The sequence below is a fragment of the Uranotaenia lowii genome, chromosome 2 (assembly GCF_029784155.1).
Source record: "Uranotaenia lowii strain MFRU-FL chromosome 2, ASM2978415v1, whole genome shotgun sequence".
Classification (NCBI taxonomy): Eukaryota; Metazoa; Arthropoda; class Insecta; order Diptera; family Culicidae; genus Uranotaenia; species Uranotaenia lowii.
This window is the reverse complement of record NC_073692.1, coordinates 102,807,684-102,834,463: the sequence shown is the minus strand read 5'-3', so window position 1 is coordinate 102,834,463 and position 26,780 is coordinate 102,807,684. Positions and strand designations below refer to the sequence as shown.

The window sequence follows — 26,780 nt, the reverse complement described above, 5'->3', positions numbered from 1 at the left end:
AAAAAAACTTGCCCGGCTTGGGGATCGAACACCGACCTTCGTGGTGAGAATCGAACATGCTACCACGAGACCACGCCTAGATGTTGTTCTAACTGAAACTAAAACTCGAAGAGGTGATTTGAATTTGAAAGCACATCAATGCACTTTTTGTGACTTATCAAATCCCGTTTGAGCACTTTTGTGCCCTTTATGTGACTTACCATATCCCGTATTGGGCACTTTTGTGCCTTTAATGTGACTTAAGTCCCGTATAACGTACGTATAGATCACTTTTGCAGCTTTCAAGTTCGTTAATGAGCACATATAGTTCACAAATGGGAATTGGACAAAACAAGTCACATACAACGTACATATTAATCACTTTTGCAACTTTCAAGTTCATTAATGAGTACATAAAGTTCACTGAAGGGAATTGGGCAGTTGATTCTCTTTGTCAGCCAATATGTAACTTTCAAAACCTTCATTCTAGTAAATATGTGACTTTTGGTTGCTTGGGGGGTTATACGGTCAAAATCTATTGAATATCTACTTGACGTATTTCTTTAAATTTTGCATTTAAAAAACCTGAACACCCCTCATTTTGAAGGTATATGAGTGTGTGTGTGTGTGTGTGTGTGTGTGTGTGTGTGTGTGTGTGTGTGTGTGTGTGTGTGTGTGTGTGTGTGTGTGTGTGTGTGTGTGTGTGTGTGTGTGTGTGTGTGTGTGTGTGTGTGTGTGTGTGTGTGTGTGTGTGTGTGTGTGTGTGTGTGTGGAGTGTTACTCCTATTTTGATTTTGGAATTCTCTCTTTAGTTATCAAAACGCCGTCCAAGGAAGAAGAGCAGCGTTTCAGAATTTTGCTCGCGCATCGCGAAAAACCGAGCTACTCGCACGCAAGCTGGCAAAATCGCTAAAAGTTGCGCAATCAACAGTTACAAATGTAATTTAAGTCTTTGGGGAACGTTTGTCGACAGCCAAGTAGTCGGGATCGGGCGGAAATGGAAAACCGGAAGCCGCTGTGACGACAAAAAGAATTGCCGGTAGTTCAAGCGAAACCCTAACCTCTCTCTCCGAGATGCCGTAAATATGCTGGGTGTATCGTCTACAACCGTACATCGAACCAAAAAACGAGCCGGACTATCGACTTACAAGAAGGTAGTGACTCCAAATCGCGATGATAAACAAAATACGACGGCCAAAGCGCGATCCCGGAGGCTGTACACGACGATACTGACGAAGTTTGACTACGTGGTAATGGACGACGAAACCTACGTCAAAGCCGACTACAAGCAGCTTCCGGGACAGGAGTTTTATACGGCAAAAGGAAGGGGAAAGGTAGCAGATATTTTCAAGCACATGAAACTGTCAAAGTTCGCGAAGAAATATATGGTTTGGCAAGCCATCTGTACCTGTGGCTTGAAAAGCAGCATTTTCATATCTTCCGGGACTGTCAAATAAGAAATTTACGTGAAAGAGTGTTTGAATAAACGTCTGCTGCCTTTCCTGAAGAAACACGGTTGTTCCGTACTGTTTTGGCCGGATTTGGCATCTTGCCATTACGGTAAAAAGGCCGCCGCCAACAACGTGCAGGTAGTTCCCAAGGACAAGAACCCTCCCAACACGCCAGAGCTTCGCCCAATTGAGAAATACTGGGCTATTGTCAAGCGGAACCTAAAGAAGACCAAAAAAACTGCTAAGGACGAGCAGCAGTTCAAGGCAAACTGGCTTTCTGCGGCGAAGCAGGTGGACAAGGTGGCTGTACAAAATCTGATGGCAGAGGTTAAGCGTAAGGCCCGGCAATTCGGATTTGGAAAAGCGGAAGCCTTATTGAATATTTTTCCTGAATTTTATACTAATTAAACTTGAAAAAGAAATTTAATTTGATTTTTTAAATAAACGATTTCACCGATTTACACGCGTTTTCCCTTGACCAAATTTTAACCGTATCACCCTTTAGACCGAGAAGGTCAGCTGTTGCTAGATCGAACATATCAGCTCAACCGTTAGGCTGAGTATGTTCCGATTCACAAATAGCGATGGCCAACAGAACCCGCAGCTCGAAGCGCTATCAGTAAGTCGTATTAATGACGTCAACTCGGAAGCGCACTCGCTGGCTGAAATAGAAGCGGCAATCAAAGACATAAAATCCAACAAAGCGCAGGCGAATTGATTGCACTCCTGTTGGGATGCTCAAAGCCGACCTTTCGCTGACATCTAGGATACTACAACATCCCCGGCCGGCTAGATGCAGATTCCTCGTAAAGGTCTCGAAGAAAGGAGACCTGACAGAGTGCGGTAGCTGGCGAGGCATAACGTTGATCTGAACAACCTTCAAAGTACTCTAGAAAGTGATCCTGAACAGGATTCACGAGAAAATCGACACTACTTTCCGACGGCAACAAGCTGGAATCCGATCCGGACGATCATATGTGGACCATATCACAACGCTAAGAATCATACTGCAACATAACAACGAATTCCAGAACTCTCTTCTGCTGGTGTTCGTTGACTTCGAAAAAGCATTCGACCGACTTAACCATGAAAACATCTGGGCGGCTCTAAGGCGACGAGGGGTCCCAGAGAAACTAGTCCATCTCATCGAAGCACAGTACAAGGCATTTTCGTGTAAGGTCTTGCACGACGATGTCTTGTATTATCGAATCTCGGTAACTGCTGGAGTGAGGCAAGGATGTATCTTCTCACCGCTACTTTTTTTAATCGTAATGGATGAGATTCTGACTGGATCGATAGACAGTAGACCAAACCGAGGAATCCTTCGACAATGGAGCAACTTAATGAACTTGACTCGGCTGATGATTGTTTTGCTGCCCAACAACAACAAGACATGCAGAGCAAACTCGATGACCTCAATATCAAAGTCGGAAAGACCAAGTCGATGGAAATCAACACCGAAAATCGTTCCAATTTCGTGGTAGCTGGGCATCAGGTTGAGAAAATGGAGTGCTTCCAGTATCTTGGCAACCAGATAACGTCGGATGGTGGTACTAAGAAAGACATCAAAACCCGGATCAGAAAGGCTCGATTTGCATTTGCGAGTCTCCGAAACATCTGGCGCTCACGCAACTCAATCGTCAAATCCGTATTGTTGTACGGATGCAAAACTTGGTGCACATATGCGGTGACGACGCGAAAACTGAATTTTTTTGTGAATCGCTGCCTGCGGAACATCATCTGCGCTTGATGGCCTAGCTACTGGATCTCAAACGTGGAACTACATCGCCGGTGTCATCAAAAGGCGCTAGAAATCGAGATTCGGGAACGTAAGTGGAGATGGATTGTGCACACGCTGCAAAGAGATGAAAACGATATTTGCAGAGAGGCGCTTGACTGGAATCCAGATGCGCATCGCAGAAGAGGCAGAAGCTCGTGGCGGCGTAGTCTAGCCGCTGAAATCCGCACAGTTGACGAAATCATTGATATACTGTGAAAACATTCGGCTAATAGCTCAAAGACCTCATTCAAAGTATTGGCGTTTTTTTTTAAATATAATATTTCAGAGTTGAATGAAACAGCAATCGTTCATTAATAATTTCGTCGTAATAATTTTACACTTTTTAAATATAAGTTACTGCATTTCATGCCCTGATCACTTCTGATTCCGAATGTTCTCCTCCAATCTTTTGTGATAAAGTGCAGCCAGCTCTTCAGCACCGTCCTGGTTGATCTCCTTGTAGTACGGCAGCTTCGACATCCGGTTCATCCAACGCACCAAATTTGGATAATGACCTGCATCGGCTGGAAAAATGGCATGCATCGAAGCGATACTAGCGATGCAGCTCAAATCCGCCAGAGTCATGCTGTTCCCAACGATGAAGTCGTCAACGATCGTGTCATTCAACAGCTGATAAGCCTTGTACAAGTAGTCTATCTTGTACTGAGGCGTATCGCTTGAGTCGGTATAGAGAATTGGCTCCTGTTTGTGTGTGTGGAGGTCACGAAAAAATAAATTTGAATTGTGCATATTTTACGGGATACCAGTTGAATAATTACCACATAGAAACGTAAACGGGCAAACAGCACCCCGGATTCGAAATGCAGAGCAGCGTTGATTTTCGCTTGAATCTTATTATCCCTCGGATAAAGTTTACCATCACCATATTTATTAGACAGATAGATGATGATGGCGTGACTTTCGAAAACAGTTGTACCATCTTCATCGATGATCAACGGAATTGTGTGTTGAGGATTCATCTGTAAACAATAATTGTTTAGAATGCAAAGCATTATGATTTATGAATTTCAACGTCAAACACTTTACCTTCACAAATTCGGGCTTCAGATGGTCACCGGCGATCAAATTGATCGGTCTTATGTCCACCTGCAGTCCCAAAGCCATGGCGGTTAATTCAACAGCGCGGCCTGGAGGGCTGAGCTTTGCAGTATACAAAACTATTTTTACCATCGTTCAAGCAAACTTGAGCAGAAAATCTGAAGATCCGGATTGGACAAACGTTCGAAAAGGATTGCCCATTCCGATCGCACAATTGTGACAGGAAAGTTTTCATTTAGGTACTCGTTAAAGCTTATTTGCAAGTACCTTCCTAGGTTTGTTCGGCAAACATCTGCTTCTAACTATTGCACTTATTTCAAACCGGTTACACTCAAAGCTAGAAGATTTCCTCAGGATTCGATTCCTCTTTAACTTTAGAAAGATACTAGCACATCTTTCCTTGGATAGATTTGAAATATATGAACGATTAAGAGTCATGGTTTAAGTAAGTATAATTCATCTGTATTTAAGAAAGTTGACATGAACAGTCTTTAGTTATCTTTCTGGTTCTGTATAATAATGATTTAAAATATATTTGAGTGCATACTTACACTAATCAAGAACTTATCATTTCGAGCAAAATGTTCTACGTGCTGCAATGAATGATAGAAAACAAACGTACATATATAGTGTGGTGCATTTGTACGTTTATTGCATTCCATGCCAGATGAGACTGATTCAAATAGCTTAGTCTTACCTATACTGATTAAAACAATTGCCTAAAAACATTTTAAATAGTTATATTTCTTAACAGTTTGATTGCTTCGGAACTATTATCTATACCCTTAGAGAAATTTCAGACAAGGTAGTACTTTTTTTTATTTTTTGATAGGAGTTTAACCCGTTAAGGTCATTCTTTCTCGGACAAGGTAGTACCGAAAACCTTGTTTGAAATATCTTTTCGTGCTGTTCTAACTTTTTAATTTAACAAGTGATGCTTAGCTCCAAAAATGTAAATAAGCTGAGTGACAACCCGTATATCATGTCCAAAAGTTAATAACAAATGAATAAATAATTCATCATTCGTCTATTGCAACTGGCAAGGCATCGAACCGTCATAGTACTTGATAGGTACACTTTTGGTTATCAATGACTTGGCATGGAAAAAAAACGAACAATCTCAACTGTTGAAAAACTGCACACCCATTTCGGTATTCTGGCAACGTTAGAACGTTCTTAACGAAAACGACTTTATTAGATAATAAATCACAACAGAAACTGCGTTTCATAGGGTTCACAGCTGAGAAGGTATACCTATAGACAAAAATGATATTCTCTACATTGCTAGCAAAACTCTTTCTCATTAAGCATCATATCGAAAAATATGTCAAAACGCAATCACAATGAATAGAGAAATATTCAGTATAGCATTGAAGCATTGGTCAATTAGCATTGACCTGAACCAAACTTAATCAAGAAAAAAAAGTACATAAATTGAAAGAATTTTTACAATCAATTTTTTTTTTTTTATTTACAAAAGGTTTTATTAGGCATTTTACTTATAAAGTTTTTATGTGCCGGGAGTATTTTTCCTAACTTTGGGTTAGTAAGAAGGGGGCCGTAATCGTCGCGGCTACTCAACTGTTAATTCAACTATGTATAGGAAAGGAAAGGGGATTAACTGGGGTCACTTCCAAGAACAGTTTCCGTTAGGGTCCGGTGGTGGCTTCCTGTAGCTGTGGTTTCGATAGCTACCTCAGGGTTTTCGACTTCCTGGCCAGCCTTCTTTGTGGTGTTGTAGGACCCGTCGGATGAAAGTTTGTTCTAATAAATAGACGAAAAGAGCATTAGATAGAGTACAGACAGAGGGGAAGAGGACTAAACGACCAGTTCAGACATTTTAAGATATTTGTATATAGGGTACAAATATTCAAGATCTAAGTTTGCAAAGATGTCTCGAATTGGAACACCAGGTAGTTTACTTCGGGCCCTAAGGGTATCCAGTAGCCAAGCCCTCGATCGATCAAACCGTTCACACGTCCACACAACATGATCAATGTCGTGGTAGCCATCCCCACAAACACAAACATTGCTTGTAACTAGTTGTATACGAAACAAATGCGTGTCAAGCCGGCAGTGATTTGACATGAGCCGAGAAATCACGCGAATGAAATCGCGACTCATGTTAAAATGCTTAAACCATGCCTTCGTCGGAACCTTAGGGATAATCGTATGGAGCCAACGTCCCTTTGTGCCATTGTCCCAGCTAGACTGCCAAGCGTTAATCGCTAAAGTGCGAGGTATTGAAAAATATTCATTGTAAGTTATTATCCTCTCAAAGATTTCACCTTGTAACGCGCCCACCTTAGCCAATGAGTCCGCATTCTCATTGCCTTGAATAAGACAATGAGACGGGATCCAAGCTAAGGTAATCTTGTACGAATTTTCGATCAAAGCGCCCAATAGCCCTGAAATTTCCAGCAAAAAATGGGAAGAGCGCTTCATCAGTTTCATCGATCGAATCGCATCAACGGAGCTGAGACTATCCGAATAGATGAAATAGTGGTCTACGGGCAGAGTGCGAATGTGTTCCAAGGTACAATAAATTGCGGCTAGTTCGACAACGTAAACGGAGCATGGCTCTTGAAGCTTGAAAGAAGCTTCAAAGCGCTCATTATACACTGCGAAACCAGTCGCGCCGTCGATTCTAGAACCATCAGTAAAGAACATTTTTGTAGGGTCAATTTCACGTACTTTGGATGCAAAGATTGAAGGAATGACGTTGGGTCGGACGTGATCTGGAATTCCACCGATGTCAGCGGTCATGGACAGATCGAATTTTATTAAGGAATTACTGATCGGGTAAAAGTGACTCGTGTACGAATTTAACAAAGAAGGGTTTATTTCTAACTGATTAAAAGTTTTATAATTTACAATCAATTTCTTAACAATAATTTTTGTACAACCCCAAGTGGGGTGAATAGGGACAGTTGTTATTTATTGAGAAACTGCACCCATAGAAGAGGTTGCAAAAATTAAAAGCCTTTTTAGCACTTTTCTGTGCCGAAAATGCGCTGAAAAGTGAACTGTATGCCAAAGATGATATGATTGGAAAATCACTACTGGCATAAAGACACGGACTCTCAAGCAAAATGATGCATGACTGCTACATTCAAGCGGAACAAGAAAAACATTTTATGGCATCCTATTGGATAATTCATCAAAAAAAAAAACATTGTGAGAATCGAACTCACTGCAACATTCTCATCTCGGCTTGCCAGTCCGATATCTTGCCCAGTGTACCATTTCTGTCGGTTAGCAATCGAAGGTTTATTGTCATAGTCTTTCTACCACTGTAGATTACCAAAAAAAAACGCAATGCAATGACCGAATACCAGCCGATTTACATCCATACGCACAGCTCATCTTGGCTGATGTTTTTTTGCCGACGGTTGGAAACAAAGAATGTTTTTTTTTCTAATGCCGGTTTATACAGCGCTCGATACATCATTCGACAATATTCTTGCTAGCTGATTGTTTCCATCCTGCTTTGTCTTGTAACAGAATATTGGATATGTTTTGTTAGGTTTCTTTCAGAGGGAGGGCTGCAATGCGGTTGCGCTGGGAGGAAAACGCCAGTCAATAGAAAGCTTATTAATGCCGGTCCGGCATAGAGTATTATGCCAATAACTTCACCTCCAAGGAAGTTCATTATTGGAGTAGAGTCTGATTTGTGGGTGTGGTGTACTTACACCCATAGAAGAGGTTGCAAAAATCCAATGCCTATTTAGCACATCTCTGTGCCGATAATGCGCTGAAATGTGCACTGTGCCGAAGATGATATGTTTGAAAAACCGTAACTGGCATAAGGACTCGCCTCCCAACTAAAATGATGCATGACCACTACATTCAAGCAAAACAAGAAAAACATTTTATGGGATTTCGTTCCTATTGGATAATTCATCCCAGAAACAAGAAAATAAAAATATAAACCACTGCGCCCGTAGGGAGAATCGAACTCAAATCACTAAACAAATGGTCTTGCCAGATCGACATCTTAACCAGTGTACTATTTGAGCTTCATGCAGGAAGAGGGATATTTGTCATAGGCATTCTGCCACCGATCAATCACAAAAGAAACGCACGACAGTGGCTTCCCGGCGTTTGGCCTCCTTTCAAGGTATTCATTTGTCTTGTGATGAAAACGGGAAAGGGAACGGGAGTGGAGGAAACGGGAAACCCATTGAATGAGAACTGTGCTTTGCTTACTGCCTGCTATTACATACACACGCTACATATACACAGCTGCTAAAGCCGGGCAGCTTGGCCGGTGCTTGTTTGCCGGTGAATTGAAGGAATATATTCTTGTTGCTTTTGCTTCATACACACGCACAGCTTAGCCGTGGTTGTTTGCCGGCAAATTGAATTGAAGGAATGTTTTTTTTGTTGTTGCTTTTACTGCATACACACGCACAGCTCGGCCGTGGTTGTTTGCCAGTGGATTGAAGGGATTGAATTAGAAGGATGTTTTTGTTGTTGCTTTTGCTACATTCACACGCACAGCGCTCGGTTCGCTGGCTGCCTGGTGTTGGCCGGTATTTATTTCCATCCTTCTTCGTCTTGTGATGCGATAGGTAGGGACGTGAAAGCATTTTTATTTTGTTTCTTTCAGACATACGCAATTCGGTTTACTTGGGAGATTAATGCCGGTGGGAGCAAATCGAATCAGCACCAATCGCGTTATCTTCTTGTACCAATGATGCTATGTAATTGACTACACGCCATTGGCACAGAGGCTGAATTTTGGGTGTAGAAACTGTTAAACAATAAAAATGCGTTCATGTTAGCTTCCATAATTGAAAACGCATAACAGTGCATAGTTTTTCGCTTTGTAGATATTTTTTTTATTTTTTCCAATCCCCAGCAATAACCCTCTTTGTCACCCACACTTTTAATCGAAGAAATGTGGAAATATAGAAATGTAGGTTGTTTTTTATCTCCTGCGGCAAAAAAACTCAAATATAGGGTGATCGATCAAAATTTGGTCAAGGGAAAACGCGTGTAAATCGGTGAAATCGTTCATTTAAAAAATCAAATGAAATTTCTTTTTCAAGTTTAATTCATATAAAATTCAGGAAAAATATTCAGTTAGGCTTCCGCTTTTCCAAATCCGAATTGCCGGGCCTTACGTCCACCTTCTTCGCCGCAGAAAGCCATATTGGCTTGAACTGCTGCTCGTCCTTAGCAGTTTTTTGGTCTTCTTTAGGTTCCGCTTGACAATAGCCCAGTATTTCTCAATCGGGCGGAGCTCTGGCGTGATGGGTGGGTTCTTGTCCTTGGGAACCACCTGCACGTTGTTGGCGGTGTACCACTCCATGGCCTTTTTATCGTAATGGCAAGATGCCAAATCCGGCCAAAACAGTACGGAACAACCGTGTTTCTTCAGGAAAGGCAGAAGACGTTTATTCAAACACTTTCACGTAAATTTCTTGGTTGACAGTCCCGGAAGCTATGAAAATGCTGCTTTTCAAGCCACAGGTAAAGATGGTTTGCCAAACCAGATATTTCTTCGCGAACTTTGACAGTTTCATGTGCTTGAAAATATCTGCTACCTTTCCCGTTCCTTTTGCCGTATAAAACTCCTGTCCCGGAAGCTGCTTGTAGTCGGCTTTGACGTAGGTTTCGTCGTCCATTACCACGCAGTCAAACTTCGTCAGCATCGTCGTGTAGAGCCTCCGGGATCGCGTTTTGGCCGTCGTATATTGTTTATCATCGCGATTTGGAGTCACTACCTTCTTGTAAGTCGATAATCCGGCTCGTTTTATGGCTCGATGCACGGTTGTAGACGATACACCCAGCTTATTTGCGGCATCTCGGATTGAGAGGTTAGGGTTTCGGCAACTACCGGCAACTCTCTTTGTCGTCTCAGCGGCTTCCGGTTTTCGATTTCCCCCCGATCCAGACTTCCTGGCTGTCGACAAACGTTCCCCAAATACTTTCATTACATTTGTAACGGTTGATTTTGCAACTTTTGGCGATTTTGCCAGCTTTGCGTGCGAGTAGGTCGGATTTTCGCGATGAGCGAGCAAAATTTTGATACACTGCTCTTCTTCCTTGGACGACATTTTGACAACTGAAGAGTGAGTTCCAAAATCAAAATAGAAAGCAACATTCTACACAGACACACCTTCAAAATGAGGTGTTCAGGCCCTTTCTTCTAGCATCATCTTAAAAGTAAATCTTCTTCAGTTTCATATTATTTTCCAAAATCTTGACGGAATTTAAACACTTTTATGGACATGTCCCGATTGACCCCACGATTAATGGGACCAAGAATGTTTTTGTTAAAATATGTCACCGTTCAAAGCAGTTTGAACTTATTGTCTCACTTTTTCGCTAAAATAATGTTGAATGAGTTCTTCATCATATATCAAACTGGTAAACGTGTGACATCACTATTTTAAATAATTCCAAACAACAAATTTCGTTGTATTAAATTTAGAGATTATATCATTGAAGCATATTTTTTAAATTTATTCAAACAACATAAGGTAGATTGAATTTATATTTGATTTTAATCAAATTTTGGGGGGGGGGGGGGGGGGATTATATTATTGCAAGTATTTTTGACATTACTGTGGAAAGTTAAAAAAACTTGATTTCATTCACAATTTTGTTGGGACCTGCAAAACGATTAGATTTATGCGTTAAAATCTAAAATTTCAATTTGATTACATCTTTAAAAATTCGTTAAATGAGGAAAAGTAAACAAATAAAAAACTTCTATAAGTTTTTTCACACAGAGTAAAATTACTTGAAGTCTTGAGGAAAGTTGATAGTTGATTCAAAGCTTTTATTCCTAGAAAGTATTTTGTTGTTTTCGAGTTTTGTTAAAAATTGCAGAACTTCTTTAAATTGTTTTTAACTATTTTGAAAAGTTACTTCAATTAAAAAAAGGTAATAGAAAAACTGCATATTTAGTTTCAGGGCCTTGTGTAATTTATCAAAACCTTTTCTAATGTGACGTTGAGCATTTAGAAAAATACAAAATTACATTGAGACATGAGGCATGAGGAACCTCAATTTGATGTAATTTTCACTACTCAAAATTAGAACTCGCGACATTTTTGGAAATTTTTATCGTTTTCAAAGGTGGAATGTTTAACAGGCTTCTCATAACCATCTGGAAGATAATTAGCGAATTTAGTTCTAAGGGCTTGAGCCACAAACGTTTTGATGAAAAAGTTGCTAAGTCGGGTAAGAAGGACACCTTAAGGTCGGGTACATTCAAAAGGGGACATATTACAATTGATCAACTGATTGCGATACCCAAAAAAAAGAAAGGGTTTGTGATATAGATTAAAGGTTATCCAGCTGTTTTTCGAGTGTGTATTTGATTGGAGTGCTTTGGACAAAAGGCGTTAAAATACAATCTACGTTCTAGAGACAGTGGATATGTTTATTGTGCAAAAGGTTCAAACAAACGCATTATTGAAATAAATGTATGTATGTCAGTTGTTTTCGATTGAACCCTCTACGGATGGAACATGTTATCTCTAAATTAGCTGGTTTATCAATCGAAGCTTTCTGATAATGGTGAATTGAAATACGAGCCGCACCGTATGTTATCGCAGTACATTTCGAATGAAGATGAACCCATATGGTTCCGTCTCCAGCTTAGCCGGACTTATTCTCCACGACTGAAACGACGTGCTGGGCCAACTGGACCGCTCCACTTCCGTTGGCTTCCTCGTAGTAGGGCAGCGTCTTCAGCCGATCGATCCAGGCGTGCACCTTCGGGAACTTCTCCTTCTCCAGCGGAACAACGCCCATAATGGTGGCGATCGTTGAAATACAGCTGAAATCCGCGATGGTCAGAGAAGATCCGCAGACATAATCATCCACCAGGGTATCTTCCAGCAGTTGATAGGACCGTTGAATGAAATCAACTTTTTCAGCCGGCATTTCCTTGCTGCCACGGAAGATAATTGGCTCCTGAAATGAGAATAAATTGATTTGAACACGATATGTTTCTCTAATTTTGCACTTTGTGGGGTAGGTCAAAATAGCCGGAGAGAGTAATTTTGTACGTTTCAAATGACAACTATACTTACAAACAGAAATCTCATACGAGCAAACAGTACACCCGTTTCAAAATGCAAAGCGGCATTCACGCGAGCCTGTTTGATGATATCTTTCGGGTAGAGACTGTCATCTTTGCCATACTTGGAAACCAGAAAGATCATGATGGCGTGACTCTCCGGAATGATTGTGCCATTATCATCCAAAACCGGAACCGTATGTTGAGGGTTGATCTGTAGATAAAAAAATGATTAGTTAAAAGAATAATTTTCCAAAATATAATCAACAGTAAGTTCACACCTTAACAAATTCCGGAGTGAGGTGCTCACCCTTAACCAAATTTATGACTTTTTGTTCCAACTCGAGTCCCAGTGCTTTGGCGGTCAGTTCGACCGCACGACATGGGGGACTCAGATGTAGGGTATAGAGAATGGGCTTGACCATTTTTGCAAAGCACTTCCAATTCACCGGCCGGTTCAAAATGTACTGGCGAATCGGTGCGTCGCTCGGATGAAACAAGTTGTTATCTCATGATGGGACGGCCAGTCGCCTTGGCTTCACAGAAACATAGCCAGAGATTATATTTCACACTGAACTGTGTAGGTGTGTCGTTTCACATAATATTGAGAGAGTCGTAAACGACAACGTATCACCAGCGTGAACTTGTTTAAACGATATCTTCGAACCAGACTGGCGATTGTTGTGACGCGCGTATTTTCGAAAAAAAAACCATGACTCGGATATTTGGAATATCTAGGTTTGAGACTAAAATGAAGCTCTTGTTTATTTGGAAATCATCAGTTTCTTAAAACATACATTTATCTGAATTAACAGTTCAAGCTCCCTCGAGGCATTTCTTATCTACATTATTCAATTACATATTAGAAAAATATGATAAGGCTCCAAACTGATTTTTGTTTTATCAGTTCCAAAATAAATTCATGTCAATTCATGTCCCAGACTGATTTTTTTCTTTATCAGTTCAAAAATAAACTTGAATAAGATGACAGTAGGAAGAGACTTATACACCCAAAATAATTTTCACTTAAAAAGTAAGTGACATCTGTAGTAAATTCTCGCCATACGTAATTTCATTTGAATTTTAAGTGATGGGTCAAGTGAATTCACTTAAGTGACCGGTCAAGTGAATTACATTAGGACGTTCGAGTGAAATTTATCTGAGTTTCTAAGTATGTTTCTAGTTAATTATCTCTCGCGTTTTTAAATAAAAGAACATTTACTTACATTCAAATACTTACATTACGCTTTCGCCATAAATTTATGGCGAAAGGAAAATTCAATCGTAATCTCAAGGGCAGATCGGTAACTGCGGATAGTCAAAGTATTATGACAAGAACCAGCACAACTAAATTATAGATCAGGGCTGGTAGCGGTTTGACAATAAAATAGTAGTGACTTTAGTGACCAAAATTTGATAAAAAAGTGACCAAATAGTGACTCTGAGGACCGAAAAAAGTGACCAAATTGTGACTATGTAGAACGAAAAAAGTAACTTTGAAATACAAAAAATGTGACCAAATAGATTTTGAAGCAATTAAAATAGTCAGCCAAAGATAATTCTGTAGTTATCAAGTTTAATAAAGATGATTTTTGATCTGCAAAGTGTTAAATGTTCATTGGATTACAAATTTATTCCTTTTTGTATCACTAAAACCGAATTCAAGTCAACCGTCTTCGGTAATTCTTCGGCTTTTTGGCGAGGAAGCCATTTATCAAACACGCTTTTTTCTTCTCTACGGTATCTTGAACTTGGTCAGCAGCTCGTTGTTGTGAAGACTGCTGTTTCCTAACAGTCGAAACTCCCTCTAGCATCGCTTGAGTAAGCTCGACTTCTGCCATGTTACGGGTTTCGATGGCCTTTTTAGTCGTTTGTTTGCTTCCAAAAACAATCTAAAGAATATAAAAATATTAAAGTTTAAACATATTTATCGACAGTCCGTCTCTTCTCGTCCTCATCCTTTCGAAGGACTTTAAGCTCTTCCTCCTTCTTTTCTATTGATGACTTCAAATCATTCAGTTGAAACTTACTCTTCTCTTCTTCCTCTGCACGTGCGATCTTCTTCAACCTCAAGTCATTTTCTTCCTCCTTTTGGCGTCTCTGTTCTTCCATGTTGTTTTTATAGCTGCCATGAGCTGTGTGGGCCATTTTTAAAGGTGATACGTTTAAAATTTGGTCAAGGGAAAACGCGTGTAAATCGGTGAAATCGTTTATTTAAAAAAATCAAATTAAATTTCTTTTTCAAGTTTAATTAGTATAAAATTCAGGAAAAATATCCAGTTAGGCTTCCGCTTTTTCAAATCCGAATATTCAAACACTCTTTCACGTAAATTTCTTGGTTGACAGTACCGGAAGCTATGAAAATTCTGCTTTTCAAGCCACAGGTACAGATGGCTTGCCAAACCAGATATTCTTGGCGAAATTTGACAGTTTCATGTGCTTGAAAATATCTGCTACCTTTCCCCTTCCTTTTGCCGTATAAAACTCCTGTCCCGGAAGCTGCTTGTAGTCAGCATTGGCAACTTTTAGCGATTTTGCCAGCTTTGCGTGCGAGTAGCTCGGATTTTCGCGATGCGCGATGCGAAATTTTGATACGCTGCTCTTCTTCCTTGGATGGCATTTTGACAACTGAAGAGTGAATTCCAAAATCAAAATAGGAGCAACATTCTACACAGACAAATGAGGTGTTCAGGTTTTTTAAATGCAAAATTGAAAGAAATGCGTCAAGTTGATATTGATCAAATTTTGACCGTATCACCCTTTACTCGGCTTGGCGTTAGCAAAGAGTGGCAGATCGAATTGAATCTACGTATCTTTGGCTCACCAATGAAAAACATTTTAAATATCGAAAAGATCAAATTGAAAACAAACCGATCCGTTCGATTTTTCACAAGCAGAAGAATCGATCCTTAATATCGAAAATCTGAGATCAATCTTTTAAAGATCGATCCCAGATACACCCCTCCTATTTCAGACAAATATCATTAAAAATTTGTTGAAGTTGAGGCATATTTTTTAACATTCGTCTCAAGGTTCAAAATTTTTGAAGATCTGTTAGGAAGTAGGAAAGGTTTTTCAATACATTAAATCCGAGGGATTGCAGTGGTGAGAGAATTCTTTGCATTTGGAATGGCAATGATCTAATAGAGAATTCGTTTTCGTGTGGTGGTGCACCGGGGCACTACCGGTAGTGCACTTTTTGCTGTTTTCATGCTCGTTTTCAGGGATGGTGGCCCACTGGTAGTGCACCATAAAGTGGACGGTGGAACACTCTGAAAATATTCGGTGTTGCTGGCGCTCTCACCAATACTATCATGATTTTTGACAGGACGTGCTTCCCGATGTAAACAAATATCAGCTGGTCTTGTTTATTTCTATACCGCAAAAATTGCGTTCTAGCTATTTCCACATTGTGTTTTTCCTTAATTTACGGAAACTTGTTCCGGATTCAATACCAGTGCCGTTTCCAGCAGAGGAGAAAACGTTCCAAAGCAAACAAACGAATCTCGGCCCTCAAGCAACTGGAGGCAGCCGGAAAGTTACCAAAAGTCACTCGTTTTCATCTTCAAGCAAAAATGGAAAATGCGGATCGGACGCTCCCAAGAAGAAATGTGCCCAGAAGGCTTGCTGCAATCGGTTCCAGGAGATACCGAAGAAGAGCAGCAAATCCGAGTGCAAAAATTGCAACCCAAAGATCTGACGGAATCGCCCAAACCGAAGAGTTCTCTTGCTCGGGCGGGTCCCTTAAGTTGGTCTCGTGCAGCAAGAAGCGTTAAGCTGCTTCGAAACTACTCTGCTACAAGCCAGCTTCGAGCGTTGAAGCCTCCGAGTGCGTGAAAATCGGGAAAGAACTGTGCTTTATTTAGGGTGACGACGCTCGGTTGCGTCAAGTCCCGGATTCCAACCCGTTGCCCTTCAAAAAAGGCAGTTCGAGACTGCACCCGCATTGGGAGCTTGAATTTCTTTTTTTTATACGGGATTTTCATCCTGTGGGATGATTCATCCCTACAAGGGCTTGAATTTCGTTCGTTTCGGTATGTTATTAAACTTTTCCGCGATCCGAGTTCGCCGTTTTCGATTTTTTATTTGTAATCTGAAACGGAAATACTCGAACGAAGAAGATGAGATTTGCGAGGAATAAACGATACTCTCAAGACAAAATATCGGAACCATCAAGCTGGGGTAACTGCAGTCCAGCAGCAGCAAACATAGACCGCCCAGAATCAGCCGGTATTGCAGTTATTATCATCAGGGCCAGAGGCGAATCTACCAAGCAAGCCTCTAATAAAATCAATCTGAAATTTTCACAATTTAACATAGTACATAAATTCATGCTAAAATTTTTATATTATTTGCAAGATAATGATCAACTGAAGTAAATTTGATTTCAATTTTCGAAGTCAAACGAAAAAAAATACCAGCTGTAATGGATTTTTGACAGCTTGATGTTTTCTGTTGACACTGCCGATTTCACACACACCAACAAAGGTGAGTGCAAAACTCGATTCATGCTCGTTTTCAGCGTGGCAGGTGCAACACTTTCGGGTGGTGAAAACAAATACGGTATAAGTTCAACAAATTCAACAAACAAATCGCAACAATTTGCAACAATTAGCACATTTTCACTCTCTCTGAGCACCGGTTTCTCTCATTTTAACTTAAACCTTCTAATTCTCTCTAACAAATTGCCACAAATTATCACAAATTCAATCATTGGCTGCCAAATTTGTTTGATCATTGACGATGATTCTCCGTTTATCTCAGTCCCCTGATTAAATCCCAAGTCTCAATTGTAGGTTAAGCATAAATGTTAACTGTTTTTGCGAAATTGTTGAGGAAATCTGCACACAGGTTTTAGCTTGGACGGAGATTTGAGATCCTAAACAGCCCGTGGAAAAAGAATCGGCTAACAGAATGAATTGTTGAGGACTTGTAGGCAAATCATTTGTTTATTTTCCGGCAATAAACCCACTAACCCCAAAAACAGATGCTACTTTACTACAGTAAACAAGTCAGCTAACTGACGAAAATTCCTTTTTCTGATTAGAATTTACAATCAAACGCTTGAGAAAAATGCGCAAAATGTATTTACTTAGGTGCTTAGACTTAATTTGAAATTCATGAGCTAGTTACGTAAAAGTAAAGGATTTACTTGAAAACACACGCAGAATCGATGTGATGCCTCAAAAGCTTAGCTTATGTGAAAAGCAACGTAAAACTTAATTCAAAAATATTTTTCGTGTAGACAATTCACAAATGGTTTAGGTCTTAAAGATGAGTAAAAACCTGACTTTTCCGAAAACTGCTGTGATAAAATCTGAAAAAATGAACTGTTTATTATTTAATTAATGGATTTTTTTTTGAATATAACGTGCCTCGGAATTCGAACCATTCATCCACAAACACAAGAATTAGAGCCTTAACAGTTTTTTGCTATCCAAAATTGTGCCAAAATCCTATTCAAACTGGAGCGTCGTAAACAGGCTGGACTTTAAGCGTTTACCAAATAATCCAAACCAAATATTGTACAGATCAAAGTTATGCCACGCCAGTTACCGCACTCTGTTAGGTCTCCTTTCTTTGGGACCTTTACGAGGATACCCTGCATCCAGTCGGCCGGGAATGTTGCAGTATCCCAGATGTCAGCGAAAAGACGGTGCAACATTTGTGCTGACAAGGCAGGGTCGGCTTTGAGCATTTCAGCAGGAATGCAATCGATTCCAGGCGCTTTGTTGGATTTCATGTCCTTGGAATCAGGAAACTGGTGAAATAAAAATCAGATAAAATCAGCTTTAAAGTAACAGAAATTTCGTTCAAAGTGATGACATTTTTCCTTTTTTTTGGTCATCGCTCCACATTTCACTCTTATATGTGTTGTGAGCCTACTTGGTTGAATAATGCTACTAAATCACAGCAATCGACCCTCTAATTCCCTTTTTTAAATAAGAATTAAAGGGAATCTTTCTATTGCTTTGATTCAGCCACATTTTCACTTTTCCACTTCAGCAATGGTACCTAATCCAGTTTCTATTACCCATTTTTCATCAAATTTGCAAAAATCAGGCAAAATCAGGCAAATTTCCAAGAATCAGGGAAATTTAATGGCTTCCCGCATGAACCAGTATTATACAGTGACTATTCCCATTATCTTCTTCCCAAGACACCCAAAAGATTACTTCTATAGTTTTGGATTATTAATCTAAGATAAGGCTTATCATTTTTTCATGAAATGGAATCGTTTGGACTCACTTTACGATACAGGGAACGGGTCGTTAAGTAGAGTAACCATTCATTTTTTTTGCCTTTTTTACACGTCCTAAAACGAGTTGATCATACGTGTTATCTTAAGTTAATGATCCAATCATAAAATGATAACGATACAGCATATCGTGAACTTAAAATTATAATATTCAAAATAATACTGGGGTTTTGGTTATTCAATCTAATTTAAGTTAAATTTTCGGATTAAAAAAAACATGATTTTACACATTATTTTTTTATCTGAATCTTTTTGTAGCTAACACAATTCACAATTTTGCAAACTTTTCAATTGCACTTTCACAAAATAACCATCCGACCGTTCGTCGGTGGTTCTATCTTGAAGCTTCCGCGGAACACAAGTTTCCACAAATACTGAGTTTAGCCACGGCCGTGCGATCCAACTGTTGTTTGACGCTGTGGTTGCTCCGCGGCTTTGCTTCCCCGGCGATGGAATGCCATATCTCGCTAGGTTTCCATCTTCCTCCTGTGACATTCCGCGGCTTCCAATTTCTTAAGAGCCCCTGAAAAAACATTATTTTGGAAGAAGCATTAATTTCGCTCATAAGTAATTAATGAATATTTAAGGTTACTCACCATTTCCTGCGAAGCTGGCACCGCCTATTGATCCGACCTTTTCCATTTCGAGCTCCACGAGATTGACCCGAATTCAGCCAGGGGATTTTTTTCACGAATTCAACCACGTGTGTTGACGTGACAGCAGAGAACTCGGGGCGTGTTGCAAAAAACCTCAATTTAGTTTTAGGACCGTTAATTGTATCTTCCAGGGATAGTTTTTTATCATTCCAGCGCGTTGCTAAATTTATCAATTCGGTATTTAGAAGATTTTTTGAATCTTCCAGATATAATATTTTTTTCATTTAAGCAGAGACACATTTAACCATGACGCGATACGCACGTTACTATTAATGTTATCAGAAGAGAATAATACGGATGATTCAGCATATGGTATTTACGTATGCGGGTTATCAGGTTGTCAGGGTGAGCTTCAAAAAATCAGGCAAATCTTGAAAAATCAGGCACATTGGCATCTCTGGTTCTACGTGTTTCATTTATTTAAATTTGTGATTATTTTATCACGAGTTATAGATATTCTGACGGGTAGTGTAGATCCAAAGATATCGCTTGGGAAAGCGTTCTTCCAATCGGAAGTCAGATTTGGCTAATCTCCAGTTATTCTTCTCAATATTTCCACGGAAGAACGAAACACACGTGTTGAGTCGTATAAAAAGTGAACAGGAATGAAAATTTATTCTTGACGTTTCTCTTACAGGGTTGTATTCAGTGATTGCTCATTCGGGGTTGCACACTAAAACTTGAGTAGGCTAATTGGCACTAATGACTACCATGTTAACACCCCGCCTCAATTAACTACTCCTAACATCTCCCTGAATGCGCTAAACTTGGATGAAGCTAAGCCCTTAGTCATGATGTCTGCTAATTGCTTATCTGTTGGAACGTAACACAACTTCAGCTTGCCCTGATCTATAAGCTCCTTTACAAAACAAAACTGAATTTCTATGTGCTTCATCCGTTTAAGTTTTCTAGGATCATTAACTACTGACATACACGCTTGATTGTCCTCAAACATTGTAACAGGCAATTGAACTTCCCTATCTATAGACTTCAACAAGTTCACGATCCCCATTACCTCACAGCTTGCTAGACGAAGCGCCATCATCTCGGCTTCGGTGGACGACAGGGCCACGGACGCTTGCTTCCTTGTACACCAAGCGACGGTTTGTCCATGTAGCTGGATCACCAATCCCGAGATCGACTTCCGGTCATTGGGATCGTTGCCCCAATCAGCGTCAGTAAATGCTACCAGCGGTTCAGCATCCGATCGTCGATAAACCAGCTGATAGTCCACGGTGCCCTTGAGATACCTAAGGACACGTTTCAGATGCACCCAGTGTTGCTCCGTTGCACCACACTGGAAGCCGGCGAAGTAATTCACAGCAGTACAGATATCGGGCCTGGAAGTCACGGTGAGGTACATCAGGCACCCGACTAACTCACGGTACGGCTTGTCCGTGAATGTACCTGGCACGCCTTTCTCGAGACGCAGTTTCGGGTCTATCGGCACAGATGACGGCTTACAGTCGCTCATACAAAAACGATCCAAAACACCTTGGATATACGACCGCTGGTTAATCGTCATCACCCCCGCCTTTCGGTCTCGCTTGATACACAATCCCAGAAAGCTATCAACTTCCTGCAAGTCTTTCATCTCGAACTCCGATGAAAATTTTCTTTTCAGCTGCTGGATGACTTGCAAGGAACTTCCTGTGATCAACACATCGTCTACGTAAATGAGCACATACACAACCACACCATCTTTGTTCGAATAATACAGACAGTGATCATGATTGCTCCGACGGAATCCCAACGTAACGATGAAATTGTGGAATCTCAAATTCCAGTTGCGGGAAGACTGTTTGAGACCGTATATTGCCTTCTTCAACTGGCACACGAGCTTGGTCCCCGCCTCAAACCCAGGCGGTTGGCGCATGAAGATTTTCTCCTCCAAAGCACCGTTCAGGAAAGCGCTTCGAACGTCCATTTGATGAACATCCCAATCTTCATGGTTCGCAAGCGCAAGAAGAATACGCTGTAACCGTTGTTACAAAACGCATTAGATGTTTTTTCAGTGTTGCTTTATGTTTGATGTAAACTGTAGTGTATTTTGTTAATTGTTTAGGGAAATAGGGAATTTTGATTATATTAGTTAGTTTTAAAATTTAAAAACAAAATATACAAAAACAGAATTTGTTAGATTTAAGCAGGCGGGCTTCAAAATAAGGCGTTCATAGTACCACGAACAGGGAGGGGTGGTCCTCCATCTTGGGTGGCATAATCGGAGGTTGGCATAAGAATAGAGAAGAGGGAAATGACTCAGCTTCCGTTATGAGTCATTTCCATCTTGGCGTTCGTGTGTTAATGTTGTGAGTGTTCAAAAATAAGTACGTTTTGTTTTGTATGTGGCCTTTAGTGTCGGTCGTTTAGGATCATTCAGGTAATGATGCTGTTAAATTGACCGATATGATTGTCCTCTAACCGCATAATGGTTTTATTAATAGGACCTTTTGATCTTGGATCAATTTTTCACCCGTGAATACTCACACCACACACGAGTCGGCCTAGTCAGTCCTAGACTGGCTACGTCTTACCCGTAAAGGACTCGCACTCTCTGGTTCCGAGGAACCATCAACGCAAAGGAGAGTTGTCTCAGGCACAAGTGCCTTAATTCCTAAGGAGACCCCCCTCTCGGCGCGACCAATACGGCCTTGCTGTGGTCCGCCGATTGCATGAAAGAGGGAAGACGCCATTGCCAACCATCCTCAGAGCGCAACATCCTCCAAGTTGTGCCCAAATCAGCCACGTTCCCACTCATCCAGAACCCGAAAATCATCGAGAGCAGAGCTATAGCCAGAATCCGGTAAGCGCGCCAACGAAAACCGTCGACGGTAGGTACTATTGAACCCCATAAAGCTCGTGAAGTACCCCTGAACCACACCACACACCCACACCCACACTTAATTGAATAAAAACCAAGCATCTTAAAAATCAATCTTTAAAGTTCATTTGTTTAGCAAGAAATACCACAGCTTACTCCGTTAAATTTTGTTCCGCGTTCCCTCCGGGTACCCAGTAGTAGGCCGACCCTGAGACATAGTTCAGGGGTCTCCTGCTGCTGAGCTAGATTTCCGGGAGTGTTGGACCAGAAGGTTTTAACGCACCGTCAACATTTTGGCTACCGGCGAATATGTTTCGGAAAAGTCGAAGCCTTTTCGCTGCGTAAATCCACGAGCAACAAGCCTGGCTTTGTATTTCTCGATCGTGCCATCACTCTTCTTCTTAATCCTGAAGATCCACTTACAATCAACTATTTTGCGGTTGACTGGTGGTTCGACCAACGTCCAGGTCTCGTTCTTCTCCAAAGAATCCAGTTCTTCCCGAATCGCTCGCTCCCACTGCGGCCAATCCGTTCGCTTCTGCAGCTCCTTCACGTCTGAGGGAATACCATCGACAAAATTCTCCGCACTCAGAGCAAAAACAGACACATCCATGTCGTAATCGTGTTGCCAACTTGGTGGAGCTCGCTGCCTTCCGCTGCGACGGATATTCGATTCTTCAACGACGGTTTCGTCTGGAAAGGTGTCGTCCGTCTCGTGATACTCATCCTCGGTTTCAACATCCGAGAAAATATTAACGGGATTTGGTTCTTCAACACTCTCGTTCAAGACACTATCTTTCGAAACACTCTCGTTCAACACAACGGTATCACTTTCTTGCTTAAGGTTCATTTCCTTTTCCGGACGGAACAACAGTTCATCTTCGCGAAAGATCACATCGCGACCGATAATCACCTTCTTTCCGTTCCACAAGCGGAAACCGTTCGGAGCATATCCGACGAACATCACTTTCTGAGTTTTCGAATCGAGCTTCTTTCGTAACGGTTTTGGGACGTGTACGAAACAACTACTTCCAAACACTCGCAGATTCGATACCACTGGCTTCTTTCCAGACCATCTTTCCCACGGAGTGACGTCATCCGGGACCGCAATAGTGGGGCTACGATTCAGCACATACACAGCAGCATAAACAGCCTCTCCCCACAGCTTCTTGGGAGCACCGCTAGCTTCAAGCATACATCGCACTTTTTCCACTATCGTCCTATTTAGACGCTCACTGACACCATTCTGCTCTGGTGTATATGGCACTGTAGTTTCCAGTCGAATACCGCGTTGTTTACACATTTTTCGAAAAGCTTTGCCCGTATACTCTCCTCCGTTGTCACAACGTAACCGCGAGATGCCCGTACCGAAATGAGTTGAAACCATAGCCTCATATTCCGAAAAACACTGTAACACTTCACTTTTGTGCTTAATAACGTAAGCCACCGTTACACGAGTAAAATCGTCCGTGAACGTTACAAAATACGAGCAACCATCCCATGTCGTGGGTGAGACCGGACCACAAACATCACTGTACACAATTTCCAAAGGTCGAATCGCTCGCTTCTCTGGCTGACTACGAAAAGGTTCTCTTGTCTGTTTGCCATGAATGCACGCTTCACATAAAAACTTTTCCGAATCGGTTGATGCACTACCCACACTCATACCCTGAACCATGTTCTTCTTCAATAGCTTCATAAGGTTATCGTTGCCCAAATGGCCAAAACGATGATGCCATAATTCCAAATCACGATTAACCTGACCTGTCAACAAGGCTTTCCCACAATCAATCTTCCGATTGCAAGAAAAATCCATGGCGTAGAGACGACCATAACGTCTGCCAGTCGCAACTACATCTCCATCCACATCGACAGTAACACAACCATTGAAAAACACTACCTTTTTACCGGTACACTCCAATCGCCTCAGCGATAACAGGTTCAATGAAAGTTCGGGTATGTACAGAACATCATCGATGGTGATTGTTATTGATTCACCATTCACAACCGATTTCGCGATTACACGACCTTTGAAATTTGCTGTCAAATTTGCGCCACTCTTAGCTGTTTGGATCACTACTGGTTTGTCCAATTTACACAAACTTTCAAAAACGTTCCGGTCATTCGACATGTGCTCCGATGCACCACTGTCCAAATACCACTTCAAATCCGCTTTTGAACCAATGACGGCTATTTCGGTTTCGACATCTGCAGCAACGAATGTGACTGTCTTACGGGCGGCACTAGCTTTTTGCACTTGCGGTTTCTTTTTCTTCGCATCTTTGCCACTAGCACTTTTATTCGGACAGTCAGCTTGCTTATGCCCGAAATTGTTACACTTGAAACACTTCCACTTTCCTTTTGCTTTTCCACTAAACGCGGCATCCTGGCTCTCCGTGTCTTCCTGATGGCCTTTCCTCTTCGCTTCCACATCCAAATAATTTCGGCGAACGAGATCCATCGTCAGGCGGTCTGACACTGCTTCCATAGCCGAGTTTACAGCATCGAAAGAAGTCGGCATAGTGAGCATCAGGTGGCAAATTGTGTCTTCTTCGTCTAAATTTCCACCTGCACCTTTGAGCTCACGCACTGCTTTGTCGAATTGAAGAAAATGGGTCTGCAAATCTTCTTCTTCGTCGTATTTCATCATCAGCAGCCGTCTTTTCAAGAGAAAGCGATTCGTCAAACTTTTTCTCTCGAAAATGTTGTGCAGTGTATCCCAGATTTGCTTCGGATTCTCCTTGTCTTTCACGTACTCCAGGTGACTGTCAGCTATAGCCTGGATGAGTTGTCCTGCTTCCTCCGCGCGTTTCTCAGAACTTCTTTTTCGGTTCTGATTTTCGCTTCGTCACTGGCAAGAATGTTCCAAAATGGCTCCTCTTCCGCTGCCACTTCAACACAGCGCAACACGTCCAACTGCTGCAGGTACGCTTGTACCCGGAAGCTCCAGTTGTTAAAGCCTGTGCCATCGAATGGCCGAATTCTGAGGGATCTGGCTTCATCCTCCATTTTCACGCGCGACGACTACAATCGATCACTTTTTAACAATTCCGACCGCGGGTTTGAGCTGGGCCCATAACCTCTCAATATTTCCACGGAAGAACGAAACACACGTGTTGAGTCGTATAAAAAGTGAACAGGAATGAAAATTTATTCTTGACGTTTCTCTTACAGGGTTGTATTCAGTGATTGCTCATTCGGGGTTGCACACTAAAACTTGAGTAGGCTAATTGGCACTAATGACTACCATGTTAACAATTCTGATAAATGAATCTCTAAAAATTACTGCAAAATTAGCAGGACAATTAATTTTCATTAAAAAAAAATTGCTTAAATTCGTCTCACAAGAGGAAAATTCAAACTTGATATAAAACTTAAATCAATGATATATATTATTGTTTAATTTAGATATCATTCGTCCTTATGATTCACATAATTATGGTGAGATTATAACTGACAACAGACAAAATACTAGTGGTGCATGTTTGTTCCGAAGCTAAAGATAGCACAGTTTTCGTTTTCATTTTGTGAATTAAATTTATTGATTCAGCAACCCACACATCGAGATAGTTTCTTCTATACTAAAACGAAACCGGTCTTAAGCTTTGGTTTGCTATAAACGTTCCGACTTAGCGTTAGATGTATTTGGTACGTTTCTGCAAATTCATGCGCAACGCAACTGCGCGCTCAGTGCCTTTTTGATAGTCAAAGAGAGAGTGGTTGTATTCTAGACTTGTTCGGTTGGCAAAAATCGGTAATTATGATTCCATCGAAAATAGCTCTGTACACAACTCGCCGGTCACCGGTCGGTCGAGCCGTCGAAATTACCGCCAGAATGATCGGTCTGGAGATGGACATAAAAATTGTGGACCTCGCGAACAAGGAACATATGACCCCTGAATTCCTCAAGGTTCAATGAATTGAGTAAATGGTAGCTAAATTATCATTAATCAATTTTCACTCCAGCTCAACCCTCAACACACTGTCCCGACAATTGTCGACAATGGAGTGGCACTTTTCGATAGCCATGCAATTAACGTCTATCTGGTGTCGAAATATGCTAAGGATGATAGCTTGTATTCGAAAGATTTGGTGAAACAAGCTCGCATAAATGCTATGCTGCATTTCGATTCGGGAATTCTTTTCGCGCGTCTACGAGGAATTCTTTATCCCATCTTCTATGGTGGATCATCGGAAGTGCCGCAGGAAAAGCTAGACGCTATTCATGAGGGTTATGGACTGTTGGAAGCAACACTTCGTTCGGACTTTTTGGTTGGTAACTCGCTCACGTTGGCCGATATCAGCTGCAGCACTTCGCTGGCGACCTCATCCACATTGTTTCCCGTTGACGGTGGAAAGTGTCCAAGGGTGTTGGATTATTTGAAACGCTTGGAAAGCACCATTCCCGATTATCGAGAGTACAACACTGTCCGCGCAAACGAGGCTCTAGCTCATTTGAAATTGAAGCTTGAAGAGAACAAGAAGAAATGAATTCCAGCTTCAATATTAGAAAGCAACTTTTTGAAAAATATGTAGAATGTAGATAGATCGCTTAATCCGGTCCATACTTTTATACTTCTTTTAAGACATTTTCCAACTCTTTGGATTTAAGACCGGCAGCAAAAGGAATGATGGATTAGATCCACGTACATTATAAATGTTTGAAACATGAATGGCCCGAAGATGCTGCCTTGTGGAGCATCGGAAGTGATATTAAGATAATTTATGCTGTTG

The 26,780-nt window shown here is 41.1% G+C and overlaps 2 protein-coding genes across 2 annotated transcripts; one reads left to right on the top strand and one right to left on the bottom strand.

The window, feature by feature from the left end:
* Positions 1–3,504: 3,504 nt before the first annotated feature.
* LOC129741730 (uncharacterized) lies at positions 3,505–12,793 on the bottom strand. The gene is made up of 6 exons (XM_055733508.1): positions 12,592–12,793; positions 12,324–12,524; positions 11,892–12,204; positions 4,258–4,406; positions 3,990–4,190; positions 3,505–3,912 (listed from the first exon to the last, which is right to left on the bottom strand). The coding sequence occupies exons 1-6, from the start codon at positions 12,733–12,735 to the stop codon at positions 3,586–3,588; spliced, it is 1,335 nt and encodes a 444-aa protein (XP_055589483.1). The 5' UTR covers positions 12,736–12,793; the 3' UTR covers positions 3,505–3,585.
* Positions 12,794–25,751: 12,958 nt separating this feature from the next.
* On the top strand, positions 25,752–26,742 carry LOC129746749 (glutathione S-transferase 1-like). Its single transcript, XM_055740620.1, has 2 exons — positions 25,752–25,956; positions 26,013–26,742. Exons 1-2 carry the CDS (start codon positions 25,807–25,809, stop codon positions 26,535–26,537), a joined length of 675 nt encoding a protein of 224 aa, XP_055596595.1. The 5' UTR covers positions 25,752–25,806; the 3' UTR covers positions 26,538–26,742.
* The last annotated feature ends 38 nt before the right edge of the window (positions 26,743–26,780 follow it).

Coding starts and splice junctions, on each gene's coding strand:
- LOC129746749 (XM_055740620.1), top strand. CDS start 25,807: ATGATTCCATCGAAAATAGCTCTGTACACAACTCGCCGGTCACCGGTC. Junction 25,957..26,012: donor TGACCCCTGAATTCCTCAAG/GTTCAATGAATT, acceptor TTTTCACTCCAG/CTCAACCCTCAACACACTGT.
- LOC129741730 (XM_055733508.1), bottom strand. CDS start 12,735: ATGGTCAAGCCCATTCTCTATACCCTACATCTGAGTCCCCCATGTCGT. Junction 12,525..12,591: donor TCACTCCGGAATTTGTTAAG/GTGTGAACTTAC, acceptor TTTTATCTACAG/ATCAACCCTCAACATACGGT. Junction 4,407..11,891: donor AGTCGTGGAGAATAAGTCCG/GCTAAGCTGGAG, acceptor TCAAGTTTGCTT/GAACGATGGTAAAAATAGTT.